The sequence below is a fragment of the Arachis hypogaea genome, chromosome 16, assembly GCF_003086295.3.
Source record: "Arachis hypogaea cultivar Tifrunner chromosome 16, arahy.Tifrunner.gnm2.J5K5, whole genome shotgun sequence".
Lineage (NCBI taxonomy): Eukaryota > Viridiplantae > Streptophyta > Magnoliopsida > Fabales > Fabaceae > Arachis > Arachis hypogaea.
This window is the reverse complement of record NC_092051.1, coordinates 150,634,682-150,654,322: the sequence shown is the minus strand read 5'-3', so window position 1 is coordinate 150,654,322 and position 19,641 is coordinate 150,634,682. Positions and strand designations below refer to the sequence as shown.

At 34.5% G+C, this 19,641-nt stretch overlaps 2 protein-coding genes across 3 annotated transcripts; one reads left to right on the top strand and one right to left on the bottom strand.

The window, feature by feature from the left end:
- Window positions 1-3,284: 3,284 nt before the first annotated feature.
- LOC140180331 (uncharacterized) lies at window positions 3,285-4,493 on the bottom strand. Its single transcript, XM_072220808.1, has one exon. The coding sequence runs from the start codon at window positions 4,491-4,493 to the stop codon at window positions 3,285-3,287; it is 1,209 nt and encodes a 402-aa protein (XP_072076909.1).
- A 10,886-nt stretch (window positions 4,494-15,379) lies between these two features.
- LOC140179738 (deSI-like protein At4g17486) lies at window positions 15,380-18,303 on the top strand. Of its 2 annotated transcripts, XM_072219467.1 has the most exons (5): window positions 15,380-15,561; window positions 16,235-16,307; window positions 16,547-16,787; window positions 17,276-17,563; window positions 17,754-18,303. In XM_072219467.1, exons 3-5 carry the CDS (start codon window positions 16,577-16,579, stop codon window positions 18,014-18,016), a joined length of 762 nt encoding a protein of 253 aa, XP_072075568.1. In that variant the 5' UTR covers window positions 15,380-15,561; window positions 16,235-16,307; window positions 16,547-16,576; the 3' UTR covers window positions 18,017-18,303. The 2 variants fall into 2 exon arrangements, with proteins under 2 accessions (XP_072075568.1, XP_072075569.1); XM_072219468.1 differs by lacking the exon at window positions 15,380-15,561 and having other exon boundaries at window positions 16,142-16,307.
- Window positions 18,304-19,641: the final 1,338 nt, after the last annotated feature.

Sequence of the window (19,641 nt, the reverse complement as noted above, 5' to 3'; positions counted from 1 at the left end):
AATATGTTGAGGTATGCCGAATCTACAGATTATGTGTTGCCAAACAAAGGATATCATTTGTACCGATGTAATTCTGGCTAGAGGTTGAGCTTCAATCCATTTGGAAAAGTAATCGATTGCCACAACTAAAAATTTTACCTGTCTGGGTGCCGTGGGAAAAGGTCCGAGGATATCAATTCCCCATTTATGAAATGGCCAGCTTACCGTTGACTGGTGTAGCTCTTCGGCTGGAATACTAAGCACCGGGGCGTGCCTTTGGCAGTGTTCACAAGCTCGGACTTTTTTCTGGCAATCTTCCCATATGGTCGGCCAATAAAAACCTGCACGGAGAATTTTCCGTGCTAAGCTTCTGGCGCCTGAGTGTATTCCACAGATGCCCTCATGAACTTCGGCTAGGGCTATTTCGGCCTCGGATCTGTCTAAACATTTTAATAATGGTCGAGAGTAGCCTCGCCTGTATAATTCGTCATTCAATAATGTAAAAAATGATGCTTGTCGTTTAAACTTTTTAATGTCTTTTACTTCTGGCGGAAATTTAGCATTTTTGAGATATTGGATGTATGGCTTTTTCCAAGAATCCTCGGATTGAAGGTTGCCGATCATATTTATGCTCGGCTCCTGTAAAGTTGACTGCAAAAGTGATGCATTATGTGACTGACTAGTAGCTAACTTAGATAGTATATCTGCCCTGTGATTCTGATCTCTTTCTATGTGGGTAATTTCGATTTTGGAAAAACGAGTAATCAGTTTATTAACAATTTCAAGATATTTCAGTAGAATAGGATCTTTTGTCTGGAAATGCTGATTTACTTGTTGAACGACTAACAAAGAATCACAATAAACATGTAAGTTAGTGACTTGTAATTCAATTGCTAACCTGAGCCCTGCAATGAGGGCTTCGTACTCGGCCTGATTGTTACTGGCTTTGAAGGAAAACCGAAGAGAATGTTCAAATATAACTCCCTCAGGGTTTTCCAGAAGTATTCCTGCACCTGCTCCTTGTGGGTTTGATGCTCCATCAACGAATAGCACCCATTTCTCGGAACTTTCATTCTGGGTAGGTCCTGTAAATTCAGCAACAAAGTCAGCTAAATACTGTGACTTTATGGACGACCTAGGTTGGTAGTGGATATCGAACTCGGAGAGTTCGATGGACCATTTGATCAATCGTCCGGCAAGCTCGGGTCTGGCGAGTATTTGGCGTAATGGCTGAGACGTCCTAACATGGATCGTGTGGCTCTGAAAATAGGGACGAAGTCTTCTTGCTGAAAAAACGAGGGCGTAAGCCAGTTTTTCTAACTTTGGGTAACGGAGCTCGGCGTTCTGGAGTGATTTGCTCACAAAGTATACTGGCTGCTGAGTCTTATTGTTTTCTGCAACAAGGACAGCACTAACTGATATGTCAGTGATAGATAAATACAAATATAAGGGCTCACCGAGTTTGGGCTTTTGTAGAACAGGTGGTTTAGAAAGGAATTGCTTTAAGCTTTGAAATGCCGATTCACAGTTTTCATTCCAGTGAAAAGCTGTGTTTTTTCGTAAGCAGTGGAAAAAACTCGCCGATTTTGATGCTAAACATGGCAAGAATCTGGACAGTGCTGCTAGTCGCCCTGTCAATCTCTGCACTTCCTTTATGTTTGTTGGACTGCTCATATCTAAAATTGCCTGACATTTCTCCGGGTTGGCCTCAATTCCTCGGCTAGTCAGAATAAATCCGAGGAATTTTCCACCTCGGACACCAAAGGCGCATTTTTCTGGGTTAAGTCTCATGTTGTAAACTCGGATTTGACGGAATATCTCAGTAAGATCGTCGACATGGCTTTCTCCGATTTTTGTCTTGGCGACCATGTCATCAACATACACCTCAAGATTTCTGCCGATCTGTTGGTCGAAGACTTTATTCATCAGCCGTTGGTATGTTGCTCCTGCATTCTTTAAGCCAAAGGGCATGACGTTATAGCAATAGTTACCATATTCAGTAATAAAAGCGGTTTTTTCTTGGTCTGATGGATGCATAAAAATCTGGTTGTAACCAGAATATGCATCCATGAAACTCAATGTACCATAGCCACAGGAGTTATCTACTAAAGTATCAATTGAAGGTAAAGGATATGCGTCCTTTGGACATGCTTTGTTTAAGTCAGTAAAATCAACACACATACGCCATTTACCGTTATGTTTTTTTACCATTACGATGTCGGCTAGCCAAGTCGTGAATCTGATTTCCCGTATGAAGTTTGCATCTATTAGCTTTTTAGCCTCGTCCATGGATGCCAGTCTTTTTTCTGCGCCGAGGTTTCTTTTTTTCTGAGCTACTGGTCGGGCTGCCGGATTAATGGCGAGCTTGTGCGTGATAACAGAAGGGTTAATTCCTGGCATGTCCTCTGACGTCCAGGCAAATAGGTCGGCATTCCGTCGTAGGAAGTTGATGAGTTTGTCTTTCTCTTCGCCCTGTATGGTTGTGCCAATAAAGGTGAATTTGGTTGGGTCATCTGTCAAGGTAAGCTTTATCAGCTCTTCATTGGGGAGAGGGCGATCTTGAAGGTCGGCTCGAAGATCCAGGTCGGTAAGCATTGGCTGTTCTGCGCCTATGGAGTTTACACGTCTGTCGCTGTTTCTCTTGATGGGCTTTAAACTAGTGTTGTAACAATGCCGAGCATCTTGCAGGTCGCCGTGGACGATGGCTACTGTATCATCCTGCAAGGGAAACTTGATACAAAGATGAACAGTAGATACAATTGCGGCAAACCTGTTTAGAAAAGGTCGCCCTAAAATAAGGTTGTAAGGGCTGAAGCTGTCAACCACCAAGTATTGAATATCATGTGTTCTGGATGCAGGCTGTTCACCCAATGTGGTTTGTAACCATATTAAACCCATGACTGGGACTCGTTCCCCTGAGAAGCCGACCAGGTCTCCTACAGATGGTTGTAGAATGTTAGTACTTAATTTCATTTTTTCAAATGTAGTAAAGAATAAAACGTCGGCGCTGCTGCCTGGGTCCAGCAGTACTTTCCGAACTATTAAATCGCCTAGCTGGATAGAGATGACGACAGGGTCATCAAGGTTCGTGTCATGAGCATGATAATCGGTTGGAGAGAACGTTATCTCAGGTGCTCTTTGTGTCAGCTGAGGATTGTTGATCGTATCCGTCAGGGCGAGCATGGCTCTGTATGTGCGTTTTCGTGCCGAGCTTGTGTGTCCTCCTCCTGCATAGCCCCCGGAGATGCAATTAATCACGCCTCGGGGTTGTGTGGGAACTTTCTCCTTGTCTTTCGATGTAGTTGTTACCGAGGATGGTTCCGCGGCAGGGTGGATCTCTTTTGCATGTGACCTGCAATGAATTTGTCAAGGTGTCCCTGCCTCGCTAAACGTTCGAGGAGATCTTTAGCGATCACGCACTCATCGGTTGTATGACCGAACTTCTGATGGAACGTACAATATTTGGATTTATCAACATTTTTTGGCTCTGGATAACTCCCGGCCTTCCGTGGAGGTTTGATTAGCTTGGAGTTTAATATCTCCTTGATAATGTCATCTCGCTTGGTGTTGAACTGCGTGTATGACTCGTATCGGGGTATTGGCTTGAAGTTCTTTCTATTTTCTCGGGGCCTCTCGTCGTCTTTGGCAGTTGCCGACTTTTCTGACTTCCGAGCTTGACGGAGTTCTTCGATGTCTATCTGTCCTTTGGCCTTCTCGCGGAACTCGGCCAGGGTTTTTGGTTTAGCTACCGCGATAGCTTCCTGGAATTTTCCTGGGCGGAGCCCACTCTTGATGGCATGTAGGTGGACTTCAGGATGAAGGTCGGGGATCCTCATCGCTATCTTCGTAAAACGGGTGATGTAGTCCTTTAGGCTTTCTTGAGGGCCTTGTTTAACAGTTGTCAAATAGTCCGAGTCGTGTAGGTAAATAGCGGACGCTGCAAAATGATCCTCAAACTGTGTTGCCAGTTCTTGAAATCGGGAAATAGAATCTGCAGGCAAAGAGCAAAACCAGTCAAGTGCAGGACCATCTAAAAAAGAAGGAAAACAACGGCATAGAATAGGATCAGATGCACCGTTAACGATCATAATTGATCGGAATTTCTTGATGTGTTGTTTTGGGTCTCCCAATCCATCATAAGGAGTTAATGTTGTTGGTAAAGTAAACTGCCTAGGCAGCTGGAAATTCATGATGTCTGCCGTGAATGGTCCTGTGGAATTGTCAAGCTCGTCCTTATCGGTTTCGGCTCTTTTTTCGCTCTCGTGCGGACCGCCGCCTTCCTCATCCTGAGGTGTCTCCGAAACATGTGTGCGGTGTTCCTCGTCATTATTCTGCTCATTATGATTGTTACCATGTTCAATGCGGGCGTTGATTAATTGCTCGATCTGTTGTTGCATCCGTTGATTTTCGTTTCTCATATGCTCGTTGGCCTCAGCCATGCGCTGATTTGCCTGCTGAAGTTCAGTCACCATACGAAGAAGCTCGGATGGGGTGGGAGGAGGTGCGTCAGCCATCATCGAGGTATTTGGGACCTGAGAGAAAGGGACTTCAAGCCTCGGGCCCCACGGTGGGCGCCAAATGTTCTTGCCTGATTACAGCCGAACTATAAATCGTCCCCGAGTAAAGGTAGGCCGAGCTTATCCTCGAGTTGTATTACTCCACCACCAGCCAGCAGAACCAAAAGGAAGAGGGGGGAAGTACCTGCAAAAGTACTCCGACGCTCAAGTCAGTTTAGAAGAGTTATTCTTAGAAGTTAACGGGTCAAGAAAGGTCTACCTTTACCGATTCTTCCTGATTGCTTTTTATAACCGAGATACTGTAACAGTCATATTTCTTAGTTTACCGTTTAAGGCGTAACCGATGTAACTGATTATAAGGTTGTTTATTGCCATAAACTCAGCATAGGGGATTCGTCGGTTATCAAGATGTTCGCCGAGCTATATATCGTAACCGATGTATAACGGTCGTATCACTTATTAAATTTATAAGAATAAGGAAAATAAAATAAGTAAAAGTGAATTAAGAAATATGATCTAGTCAATATAAAATTCAATTTAAATTGGATAGAAGAGCCAATATAAAATTGATCTGTGTACTTGCATAGTTGCATTGTAAAGGACTCCAACGGGAACCAAAAAAGAACCAAAAAAAAAAGTGATGGAGCAAACAGCGAAGAATAAATACTTAATTAAACATAATCATTCATATACATTGATCTTTATTAAGTGAAAATTAGGTGAAGTCGATTTCAGTTGAAGTTGATACTTAAGAGCCGTTAGATGAAAATTTAATCAACTCAATAAAATCATCTAATAACTCTCAGATATCAACTTCACATAAAATCGACTGCACCTGAGTTTTCACTTATTTATTAAAGTTCATGCTACAGTAATTACGATAGTAGTTATATAATCTTAATACTATTTAAAAAGTATTACTAAAATTAAAATAATATATTTTTAATATTTAAAGATATTTTTTAATTTGAGAATAAGTATTATGAAAAATTAAAAAATTATAGTCCTAATTTTAATAATATTTTTAAATATTATCAAAATTAATTAAATTTGGTACATCTTCCTAGAAAATCCAATTTCCAGTTTGCTCATATAAAATATTAAAATTACACGTTTGTGGGTCATAGATAAATGCAAGTTATTTGTTTATATTTGTTTATTTACAAATTAAAATTAATCATTAAAATTAATTATTTAAATAAATATATATTAAAATATAAAATATATATTAAAAATAAATTAAATTACATATATATTTGTATATAAATTTATAATAATTAATTTTAATAGTTAATTTTGATATGTATTTGATATATTTGATTTATTTATTTATTTTTTTGGTCTGTTACAGCATTTAGAGACAAGATTTTCTAAAATGCATATGGGATGTGTGAGAATAAACTCCCAAGAACACAAGTAGGGTTGAGATTTGAGAGGTTCATAATTCATATAAATTTTTGAAGGACAATTACGCCAACCCTTTTGCTCCTTTTTGGTTCCACACTCCATCTTGGATCAATGCCAAACCCTCCTCCAACTGTCAAACAACAATAAAATAAAATAAAATAAAAATCAATTTAATATCATGTTCTTCATCTTGGCTTGTATACAATTTATTCAGGAATCTTACCCTAAAATTACTGGCCAACTATCTTATTTATTGAGCGAAATTATGAAATACATATACAAGTCTTTGTTTAATTATTGACTAAAATTTATCTCTTAAAATTTCAAAATATGCAATTTTTTTTGCTACTTAAAAGTTTCAAATAGTATATAGAAATTTTTTCTACTAACTTCCATTTTTTTTTCTAAATCTATTATTATATTCAAATAGTATATTCTTTGTTTAATTTTACTGTTTTAGAGCTAGGGTAAAAAAAGATCGATTTATCAAGAGTCTGCAATCTAATTTGTGTGTTGACTTGATCTGATAAAAAAATAAATTTAAACTCAAACTATATTAAAAACTTAAATTCTTTAACAGGTCTGATTCAGACTTATCAAATAGTCAGTTAAATTTATTAGGTTAATCTAGACCTTTAAAAACATCTAAATATATAGTTTTATTATAATAGTAAAGGCTTAATAGTTTTATATCTATTATTTATTTAGATTTTTATCTATTAGATTATTTGTTTCTTTAATTACATATAAATATTTTTATTTTTAAATATATTTAATATCCTTAATTTTATTTAATTATTTATTTTTAAAATTATTAAATCTTTAAATAAATTTTAAATCAGGCTAAATTTGACAACAGACTAAACTTAATACTGAGTAAATAATTTATATTTATAATAGACTATAAATTAGATCTAAACCAATAAATTTTATTACAAACTTTACATGTTAAGGATGAAGCCTGACTTAACCGGATCTATTTCCACTCCTTAGAAACCAACCAATTTGTCGTTGGTTGCAGCACCATAGAGGATTTGATGTCCTACTATTTGTATTATAAAACCTTTTCACCTTTAAGCATTGTATGTCATGTCTTCAATCACTCACGTGTTCTTATTACACTCTCAAACTCTATCCATTATTGCATGCATGCTATTTGTTTCTTTATGCATCTTAGATCATTCTATTCTATTATTCTTTTCTTAACATGCATGACAAAAATAATTCACATATACATCATGATGATGATGATGATTGAGTTCAAGTCATCAATGATCAAGGAAGATTGATGTCAAATATAAGGCTCACAAATAAAAATATCTAATTCATTGGTTAAAATTAGGGTAAAAAACTGAAATGAGCCAAGTAGAGCTCAAATTTACCTAAATCAGCCAAATGAAAAATCAATACATGAATCAACCAGGACGAATTACTATATAATTCGAATCAATATGATTCGAATTTGATTTGAACGTAATTCGAATCAATATGATTCGAATTACTAGGAACGCCAAAAATGAATGAAGTTCGAAACAACTTGTTTCGAATTACAACTATAGAATTCGAATTTAGTTAATTCGAATTACTAGGAGAAGCATTGTTTAGTAATTCGAATCAAGTTGATTCGAATTACTAGGTTTGGTTGTCACATTAGATAATTCGAAACATATAGATTCGAATTATATATATATAGTGCGAGCCAGGGCTATTTATATAAGGTGTGAACTCATGTTGCTCTCAACAAAGAGGGGAGATGGCTAGTGAGGAGAGTTTCCTAGTTCTGGTACATTACAGAGGGCCCATTAAGAGAAAAACCCGGTCCGGCGTTAAGTTCACTGATAAGGATCCCCTATGTATTATCGTGACGCCGACAACCACCTACGATGCACTTGTTAGCTCTGTGCTGGAGAAGCTGGGTCTTGAAGGCGTTAAAAGGGTGAAGAAGTTTTTCTACCGCATTCCTACAGCGGTGCTCCATGACACCGTGAAGTTTGATTGTTTCACAATCGGTAGTGACGAGGACTTGCAGGTTATGTTTCTTTCTCGTAGGCAGTTTCCCGAGGTAAGGACTCCGGAGCTGTTGGCTAAGTTGGTTGATATGGTATCTAGCTCGGGTGGTTCGAACCGGAATGCCACTACTATAGCCGCGGTTGCCGGCTCGAGCTCGAGACCTGCTGTTGCTTCATCCTCTGCTCCTGTGTATGAGCCACCGATGCAGCCTGTTGCGTCCCCTTCGTTTGCCGTTGATCTGAGCGGCAATGTTGGAGATGAGGTTCGGTATGGGGAACATATTCCCACCGAGGTACGTTGTCCCACACCGGCTGGTGTTGGTGATGGTTTGTTTGATGATCCAGATGACGATGACGTGGAGCCGGATTTCATCGCTGATGAAAGCGGCGATGATGTTGGAACTACTGTTCCGACAAGGGCTATAGGTGGATCTAGTTCTGGCACACAGCAGTATCCACCCCATTTTTCCTCATTGGACCTGGATGCCATGCGGCAAGACGACAATGATCTGCAGGCCTCAGGATTTGGTGCTAGAGATACCGAGGGGTCTGCCGGTATGAACGAGTTCCAGGTTGGCCAACAATTTCAAGATAAAGATGAGGCGCTGTTGAGTGTGAAGACGTACAGTATCCGTCGAGGGGTCCAGTACAAGGTCGTTGAGTCTGACTATCGCAGGTATGTGGGAAAGTGTTCTGAGTTTGGGAATGGGTGCACATGGCTAATTCGGTTGAGTCTCCGACAGCGGAAGGGTATCTGGGAAGTGAAGCGATACAACGGACCGCATACATGTCTTGCCAGCTCCATCTCCAGCGACCATAGGAGTCTGGACTACCATGTCATATCCACCTTCGTTATGCCGATGGTTAGGGCTGATGCAGGTGTGAACATCAAGGTGCTCCAAAATGCCACGGCCGCACACTTTGGGTTCAGGCCTACGTACAGGAGGGTATGGATGGCGAAGCAGAAGGCCGTTGCCGTGATATATGGGGACTGGGAGGAGTCGTACAATGAGCTCCCTAGGTGGGTTTTAGGAGTGCAGCTGACGATGCCTGGCACTGTAGCCGTCCTCAGGACTTGCCCTGTTCGAGTTGGGGGACAGGTTGACAATTCTCAGGTTTATTTTCATAGGCTGTTCTGGACTTTCCCCCCTTGTATCCAGGCATTCCGTCATTGCAAGCCTTTGGTGAGTATTGATGGCACCCATTTATATGGGAAGTATGGGGGAACACTGCTAGTCGCCATTGCACAAGACGGAAACTCGAACATCCTACCCGTGGCATTTGCACTAGTTGAGGGTGAGAATGCTGAGTCATGGTCTTTCTTTCTTTCCCACCTCCGTGAGCACGTGACGACCAATATTTCGGAGTGTGTCAACTCAATCCTGAAGGGGGTTAGAAACCTCCCTGTATGCTCCCTGGTGAAGGCCACATACGGAAGGCTTGCTGAGCTATTTGTCCGTAAGGGGAGGGAGGCCGAGGCTCAGATGGGTACTGGACAACAGTTCAGTCAATACCTAGTAAAGTGTATCGAGGCCAACCTGAGAACAGCCCGGCATTTCACGGTTACTGTTTACGACAGAGACAACTCGGAGTACACCGTTGCTGAGACGACTCCGACAGGCTCATTCTCTCTTGGTACGTACAGGGTCTCATTAGGGTCTCAGACTTGTGATTGTGGATACTTCCAAGCACTTCATTTTCCCTGTCCGCATGCACTGGCATGCTGTGCTTATTCACGGCTTACATGGCAACCTTACGTGCACGAGGTATACCGGCTTAGCTCCGTCTTCGGCGTCTATCAGATGGTATTTGCCCCTCCCATACCGGAGGGTTTCTGGCCACCTTATGCCGGGCCTACAGTTATACCGGATCCGAGTATGAGGCGTGCGAGGGAGGGTCGTCCTAGATCCACAAGAATTCGAACCAACATGGATGAAGCAGATCCGAACCGGCCAAAGAGATGTGGCCTCTGCAGGCAGCCAGGACACACCAGGCGTAGTTGTCCACAAGCCGCAGGCCCAAGCGGGACTGCTAGAAATCAGTAGGCGATTTGCTATGTATGTGTTTCTTTGTTATTGTAGTAGCACTTGTCCTGTACTTGTTTATAACTTTTAATGTATTACAACTTGTATGGAACAACTTTGCTTCGTTTGTGTAATGAAACTTGATAATGGTACCAAATATTTCTGTTTAAAGGCTTTTACATCATTGAAATTTATAACTAGAACAAACAACATTATATAGCGGTAAAAGGATAACGAATAACATAACATGAAACTATAAATCATAACATAAAAGTATAATACATCGACGTAAATGAGACTACATAACATAAATTCAAATAACATAATAAGAAAGTACATATCATAACAACTATAACAAACCAACGAAGTACAAAATATAAAAAAGACAACAAGATGTAAACCAATATCCATGAAGTCATCTAAACAGGTGCGATCCAGTGCCGCAACGGCGTGGCACCCGTGTCCGGTAGCCCCTACGAATAAACCGTTAAGAAAAACCATTAACAAAAACCATTAACAATAAACCGCTAAAACAAAACCATTCACCTAAACCATTAACAAAAACCATCAACAATAAACCATTAACAAAAACTATTAACAAAAACCATTAACAAAAACCATCAACTAAAACCATTAACAATAAACCGCTAAAACAAAACCATTCACAAAAACCATTAACAAAAACCATCAACAATAAACCATTACCAAATACCATTAACAAAAACCATCAACAAATACCACTACCCTACACTAATTTCCTAAACCACTATCCAAAAACCATTTACAATAAACCGCTAAAACAAAACCATTAACAAAAACCATTAACAAAAACCATCAACAAAAACCACTACCCTACACTACTTTCCTAAACCACTATCCTAAACCACTAACAGTAACATAAACCATTCTAAAAACCCTTTAACAAATACCATTATCATAAACCGCTTTCATAAACCACTAACCTCGTCGTTGATAACACCGGCGATATGAGCTACTCCATCCAGACGATAAAGCCTTCCCGGATCGTCCCCCATCGACAGAAACAGCCGCTCTGGTCAAGCTCGTACTGAACGCTGGTCTTTTTCTCTGGGATTTGGTGGGGTTGGAGAATGAGAAAGTGATTCGAATGAACTTGGCTCGAACTCCTTTTATAGCCGATTCCCTTGTAATTCGAATTACTATGCAAGCCCGTTTTCACCTAATTCGAATCGAATTGATTCGAACTCCTCTCACATGCGCTTCTCCTAGTAATTCGAATTAACTAAATTCGAATTCTATAGTTGTAATTCGAAACAAGTTGTTTCGAACTTCATTCATTTTTGGCGTTCCTAGTAATTCGAATCATATTGATTCGAATTACGTTCAAATCAAATTCGAATCATATTGATTCGAATTATATAGTAATTCGTCCTGGTTGATTCATGTATTGATTTTTCATTTGGCTGATTTAGGTAAATTTGAGCTCCACTTGGCTCATTTCAGTTTTTTACCCTTAAAATTAATGTATTATGCTTTTATTTAATAACTAATTTACAATACAAATATTTTGGTGTTTATTATGCTTAACTTTAATCTGTATAAAAGTTAAAGGGGATCGGAAAAATGTTAAATGGATACTATATAGTACATTACAAATGTGAAAAATAATAAATACATTGAATAAAAAACATTTCTCTAACAAATATTTGTGAATATTATTATTAGATAACGTAATAAAATATAGGGTAATTAACATAAATAAATAAATAAATAATTTGGAGTTAAACATTATCGAAATGTCTTAAATCATTTTTTAGTTTGGTATACATCTTGTCCTGAACATTTTTATGTTTGATTTGATTTACACTATTTAAATGTAAAGCGAATCAAATAAATTCAATTTAACATCATGTTGAGTAGTAAATCAAATGAACTTAATTCGATTCATATAAAAATATTTAGGACAATACAGGTAACAAGAATTGATTCCGAATATCTACATAATTTTCAATCTCAAATTATTTATTCATATAAATTGCTCTAAAATATAACTAGATAATTGTGGCCACATTTTTTTTAATTGTTGAAATATCTATTTACCATATAGAAAACAGAAGTGCCGGAAAAATCGCAATCCTAGAAAATGAGTAGCTATAAGTCTATAAATAATGGTTATACTACGTGTACACTAAAATCAATCGTTAAAGTCAGTTATTAGTATAAAATATTTGTTGAAATATAAATATATATTAAAAATAAATTAAATTATACACATATTTATATACAATATATTAATGGCTAATTTTATTAGTGACAAATTTTAGTATACAAATAATATTTCTCATGAATAATAATAAGGGGGCGAGATTTAAAAGTGGTGGTCCATTTGCATTATTAATGAATGAGTTTGATTCTTGAATCCATACACAACTTGAAATATTAGAGTCCTTTTATGACTAAATTATTATTTCTTCGTTGAACTTATGCTGCAGACAAAATTTTGGTTCTTGTTGGCTGCCATTAATGCTGCCGACGAATTTTGCATAAACAAGTACCCAACTCATCATTTTATATTTTTTTCATATATATATATATATATATATATTATTATATATATATATATATATATATATAGTAGAAAATCTGGAATTAATTAAATTTTTGCATCGTTACTGGGTTTTGTTAAGTGAATTAGATCTAATTAAATTATTAAGATATAAGATCAAATTCTTAATCTTTTAATAATGGAAACTCTAATGTCATATTGTGAATTATATCTTTCATAAGCTAGACTATTGAGACACAAAACATAATATGACACGGAATATATAAATATATAAATTTTAAAATTTTATAAGATAAATATATATATAAAATATTCTTTACATAAATTATAATGATGTTTTTATTTTATTAATATTGAAATATAAAATATTTTTTATTTTAATAAATAATAATATATATTATTTTTACTCATTTCAATAATACAGGTTAAGAATAAGATTAGATACGTAATAATATTTAAATGTATCAAGTATTTTTTGGGTAGAAATTTTTTTTATTTTTTATTAAGACACAATTAAACATAACAAATATGCGTATCAAATGAGTATCGTGTTAAAAATATGTCTGATATACAGACACAACAATACAATAAAGTGTTTATGTTTCATAATTCATGAGAAATTAAATTATTAAGTGAAAACACAAATTATTTTTAAAAAATATTGTATAGCCAATATCTAATATATATATATATATATATATATATATATATATATATATATATATATATATATATATATAATGATCACTTACAATTTCTAATAGTTTTATTCTCGAATGACAATATTCAATGATGGGACGTGTTATAATAATGTATTTTAGCAATTAGTGAACACGAGAGTTGAACCAAAATTGATGAATGAAATGATAAAAGGGAATTTAATTTGTCTAGGTAACACAACACATGACCCTCGTGGATTCTAAAAACAATGGAGTAATGCCACACAAGTACTTTTGCTACGACCTGTCTATTATGTTATATATATAAATGCTCTTTTATTTTAAGGTGAATTTAATTATTATATCAAATGTTCTTTTCTAATCATTTTTCAATCACAATTTTGTTTATTTATATGAAAAAAAGAGAGCCTAGGATAGCCCTCTAAATATATATATTTTTTTTAAAAAAAGGCAAACACGTTTTGTCTTTTCCTATACTTAGTTTTTGCCTATATAGAAAAAAATATTTATGTACTTATTTAATTTTACCTAAATAATTACTTTTCTATTATCTTTTTTTAATAGCTTTTAGAAATTGTATCATACTTTTTTCTAAAATACGGATAAAAGGGGGAGAGATTCAGAGACCCACAAAAAGGGGTTTAGATAGAGCACATTTAAAGTTATCAATTAAAAAAACTTTTTTTATAGAAAAAAATATAAAATTTAGTTTTTAATATATTTATCATGTATTTATTAAAAAAATTAAATTCTTTTAACACACATTAGTTAAATAAAAAAACACTTGATTTAATCCAACATTTAATGTTTGCAAAATAAAAAAGAAAAGGTTAAACATAATAACCTAGTGATCAGTAGTAAGTGATAGTAGACTAAAGTAAACATTAACCTTAAAAACATTATTACATCATTAAAAAACAGTAGCTTAATTTGAAATCGAAATATGCAGTTCATTATAATTAAGAATTAATTAACTCAGTGCTAGTGTTCCCTGCTCGGTTTGTGTGCATAGTTGCTGTGTCTGCACGAAACTTATTTTGAAATTAAAATAATATTTTTCAAGATTTAATTAACATGTACTTTAAAAATACAAGTTAAAATTATTACTAATAAATTTTAAATTTTTTATTTTAATAAATATAAAATAATTACATTAAAAATTAAATTTTACATATTTTTTTATAATAACTTTCTTATTACACACAAGTTCAAACACAGTGGAAGTTGCGCTGTACAGCTGTTTTCACTTTTCACATTCTAATTCTAATATTAATATTATATTTGTGAATCTTTTTATTTCAACAAATAAAATAAATGAGTTGTATTGTTATTAATATTCAATTTTTGTTTTTATTGTTAACATTAATTCTTGTTATTAATCATTAGTGTAACATTTTTCCATTTGAATAATGATTTTGTACCTTATTTCTGTAAACACTTTTGACAATGGAAATTTATATAAATATTTTAACATCAAAACTATATTATTGTTAGTGAACCTCATTTTTCACTTTTCATTATAATAATAAAAAAAGGTACCATAATTAAAGTATTTATCCAAACAATAGCTTCACAAACCGATAATAATAACATGATAACACTCTAGAATTTATGAAAGTAGTTGGATCAAAGGTAATAATGATCACTAATCATGTCACATACCCCTTTTAATTTCTTAGTAAATTTGAGTGCAATATCATTACTTGTGCTTTCACATGTAAGATAGCAACACTATACTATATACCTATGTATTTCCGAAACGTGTTATATGTACTTGTTTTTACTCTACATACTAAATTAACATATTCTTATAATCACTTTAATATTTAATTCGTTATGTCATTATCATTTAATAATTTTTTTACTTAACAAAATATTTTTTAAATTTAGTGTATTTATATCGATAATACTAATGAGACAAAAAACAATCAGTCTAAAATAGTTAAAATTTGTCTTATTTAATATTTATTTATTAAAAAAATATATTAAATAAAATTAAAATTAATAAATTTTGATAATTTTTTACTGATATCTTTTGGTTATCAAATATTTTCGTTAAATAAAAAATATATTTTTGTTAAATAATTAGCACACAAAATAATAATTCTATAATCTTTTTCTTCCTTCCAAATAGATTGGTGTTTGTTGAAAATGGCAGAAAGTTGAAAGTTGAATCTTAAGAGACTTGTTAACACTTAACACTTTTAAATTATCACTTGAAACTAAAACTAAACACTTTTTATTTGTTGTTGTTGTGATCTAATTCTTACGCCACCTTTCAACAGTTCACAGTTCACACACTTATGTCCACATCTCAAAACACTTGACACTATTCTCACATTTTCTCCATTTTCTTTCTCTTTCTCATTCTCAATGGCACCCTTCTTTTTATCTCTTCCTGTAAGTTCCTTTCACTTTCCTCTTTCACCTTTCTTCCTCTATCTTCTTCATTCTATCTTATTTTTAATGTTAATTAATTTCTCACTTGGTTGCTTTGTTTTTTTGTTGTTGTAATTAGTAACAGTTTTTCTGCTTTTAATTTTGTTTCTTGATTATTGGATAACTGTGGTTATTGTTATGCATTATTAGCATTGTTATTACCTAAGGTTTTGTGATCTTTTTTTCACTTTTTGTTTTTGTGTTGAATGTTTCAGTGACATGATTGTTTCTTTGTACTTTCAACTGTTGTGTTAGATCTGAAACTCAGCTTAGAGTATCTTTTATTCCAATTTTTCTGAGTTGCTGCCCTTTGTTTTCTGATGTTCAAAATTGGAACTTTTGACCTACCCAATTTGGTTTCTGTCTTGCAACTGTTCTGAGAAATATCTACACTTTAGGTTCTTTTCTGTTTTTGTTTTTGAATCTATAAAAGAAAAAAAGAGCTCATTTTTGCATCATAGTGTTGGCTAAGTTGCCATTTGTGTTTTGTGTTTTGTAATGAGAATCATGAATATTTTAGAGCTTATTCTATCTGAATTATTAGGAAAGGGTGAAAATTTGTTGGTATTTTCCTTTTGATAATAATCTTTTAACCAAATAGAGTGATTTTCTTTCATTCTGTGGAATTTTCCAGGTAAAGAATCTATACAGGAAGAACACAAGATAAGAGGGGAAATTTTTCTTCAGAGGTTCCTGGGAATTGAGAGGTGAAGTTCAATTGAATATTACTTTTGTTTAGAATGCTTTTTTCTCAAGAAAGTGTGTATCCTTCGAAATTCGAAGGCCCCTTTACTTGTATTTCTTGTGCTAGATTGATGCTGATAAGTTTGTCACATTAAAACACAATGTTAAAAAATTAAAATGAGCAAATAAGTTTATGGTCTGAAGTAAAACAAGGAATGTCTAAATCTCAGAACAAAGTTTTCTTGTTACTATTTGAATGCAGGTATTATGCTGGTGTTCGCATAACGGAAAGATGAAATTGAAGTCTAAGAAAGGATGGAAATCTATTGTGCCTCTTCATTTGAAAGGGAAATCGGCGACGCGCTTTTCTCTCTTTCGCAAGGTCAATTCGGCTAGCTGTGGACCGGCGAAAACGCCAGTCTATCTCAATGTTTATGACTTGACACCCATGAATGGTTACATGTATTGGGCTGGTCTTGGTATCTACCACTCTGGTGTCGAAGGTGAAGCTTATAGACTTTGATCTCTTAAATCTTCTCATAAATGTTATGAATGATATATAATTGAATGGTGACCACTCTCATGAAGTTGGTTTCCTGTGAAGATGATAGTTGAGAACCGTTAAATGACAATTTAGTCAAACATGTTAAACTATCTAACAGTTCTCATCTATCGTCTTCGTGAAGACAACTTTATAGCATATCATTCTTGAATCAATGTATATGATCATCCAACCTTGATCCTTCTCTGGTACCCGAAAGTGTTTATCACTTCACATGTTTTCTCCCAACTTTTCTACCCTAATAAGTAAGTTAGGAAACTAGAGAGTGCAGCAGAGCACTCAAATTTGTTCCTATAACTTCAAAATAGATGGATTTTCAAAACAAATTTTCTGCCTTACATATATGTCTTTGTTTTCGAGTCGTCCCCAAAAGCTTAATACACTTTGATATTCTTGTGTTATCTGATGAAGCTTAAGTGTATCTTACAGTTCATGGAGTGGAATATGCATTTGGAGCTCATGACTACCCATCAAGTGGTGTTTTTGAGGTTGAACCAAGGCAGTGCCCCGGCTTCAAGTTTCGGAAGTCAATATTCATAGGAACCACTTCTTTGGATCCTGTTCAAGTTAGGGAGTTCATGGAACGCCAAGCCGCGAGCTACAACGGCGACACATATCATTTAATTCTTAAGAACTGCAACCACTTCTGCAAGGACATGTGCTACAAGCTTACTGGCAAATCAATCCCAAAATGGGTAAATAGACTTGCAAAGTTAGGTATGTGAAACACAATATTCAAGTTAAGGTGGAAACTCAGTTATCAACTTTACATAAAGTTAACTGCACCTGAATTTCTACTATAAGTTGAATCCATCATCAAAACCACTATTAATATACCAGACACTCTTGATACCCGTAAAAAGATACTGTTGACATATTAACATGATGTTTGCTGAACTTGTGGCAGGTTCAATATGCAATTGTGTTCTACCTCAAGCACTAAGAACTTCATCTGTGAGGCATGATCCTAGCTATCAACCCTTACCCCATGATAGTGAAAAGAGAAGGCTTAGAGGCTCCTTTAATTGCTTGTCCTCAATCTCAATGCGCCAAAAGCACTTGTCAACGTCTTCGCTATTTCTACAGTCACCCATTAGAGGGTGCTTGTCATCTTCATGGCCCTCCTGGGAACTCAGGAAGTCCATTAATCGTTCCTTGAAAGAAAGGTAACTATTTGAAAAGCTAGAAAAATGTCTTAATTGTATGAACCCAACTGAACCAGACCGGACCGGACCGGACCGAACCGTTGATTTTTTTGTGGATGCTACCTCTTTAGAGGAGCCAAACCCATGTATGTGGGAATCTTTGTAAGTAGTTTCTTCTTTGAAATTCATTTCCCTTTTGTTTCTTTTTTCTACCCTTAATTTCAAGTATTCTTGTAACTTTGGTAATACTTGTGCTGAATTGTGTCATTAATATAGTTATTTGGAGTTATAGGAGAAACTAACAAATCAAAACTTCATCAGTGTTTGGCTTCTTATTTTCAACTTGCACGTGTGATACAAGTATATAAATTACTTAGGAAAAAGACAAAACAGATGATTGGTTAAAGATAATAATAGTACTTGCATGAGAAATGATTTATCTACCTTATCACAATAAAGGAATGATAAAGTAATTATATAACTTGATTTTTCTCAAGTATAGATCTACTTTTTACTACACAATCTGTTGTTGTATCAACAGATTAACATATCAATATATATCACTCAGAATTGCTATGTTATTATTACTGTTTTTTCTATCATCTGATTATCAATATCTTTATAGTTTTACAAGAATATGCATAACAAATTTTAAATGTTTTTATAAACTCTCTCTTGGTTTCTTTTCCTTTAGTGAATTAAACATTTAAGTATTATTTGATTCATTAAATATTATTCATTAAAGCTTAAATTCTATTATAATAAAATATAATTATTAATAATTATAATATATATGGATCAATATGATGTTAAACAAAAGGATATTAATCATTATGTCAGTAATTTATATGTTTGGATAACCTATATGACTATATATATATATATATATATATTTGGTATCTTAAAATATGTTAGTGACCAATGTAATTTCGGAAGTGTATGACAAAAATATTTTAGTAAAGAATGTTTTAGTAAGGAATGCACAAACAAAAATCACATGGTTGCTAACTATTACTTCGATAAATAAAAAGACTATACCAAAAAATAAAGGTTTAATGATTAAATAATACATAAAAGCTAAGGATTTCTTTTCACTATCCAGATTAGAGAGAAGAAAAAACAATTATAGAAATTGTTTCTATCTATATAACTGACTCTGAGGTATAGTCCATTCTGTTCGATGTTTAAATTTATCTTTCCTTAAGGGAAATGAGATATACATTAGCTCTTTGAAAAATGACGACAATAAACACCAGAAAAGATATTCTGATACTTAATTCAGAATGAATAAAAGATAGAGATATTATTCAAAATGAATATAAGATAGTGTTAGTGATGTGTACTGCAGAAGTAAGTGTAATTATTTATCTATTGGATTAGACTTCAAAGTTCAAAATCCACCGCAAAAAAAACATCTTCCATTTACTCATTTTTACACTAATTCAGATTTTACTTTTTGCCATTTCACCTTTCACCCTTTTTTATCAAGTGAGAGAGCACTCTCCTCTGATTCTAGTTGATGACAAATTTGAAATGTTTCTTCTGAAAATGTGGTGTTAGTCTATAATGACAAATTTTTAGTACGAAAATATCTAAAATTTGAAATTGTAAGAATAATGTGTACTTAAATCTTGTACAAAAAAAATACTA

Coding starts and splice junctions, on each gene's coding strand:
- LOC140179738 (XM_072219467.1), top strand. CDS start 16,577: ATGAAATTGAAGTCTAAGAAAGGATGGAAATCTATTGTGCCTCTTCAT. Junction 16,788..17,275: donor CTACCACTCTGGTGTCGAAG/GTGAAGCTTATA, acceptor TGTATCTTACAG/TTCATGGAGTGGAATATGCA. Junction 17,564..17,753: donor AAATAGACTTGCAAAGTTAG/GTATGTGAAACA, acceptor AACTTGTGGCAG/GTTCAATATGCAATTGTGTT.
- LOC140180331 (XM_072220808.1), bottom strand. CDS start 4,493: ATGGCTGACGCACCTCCTCCCACCCCATCCGAGCTTCTTCGTATGGTG.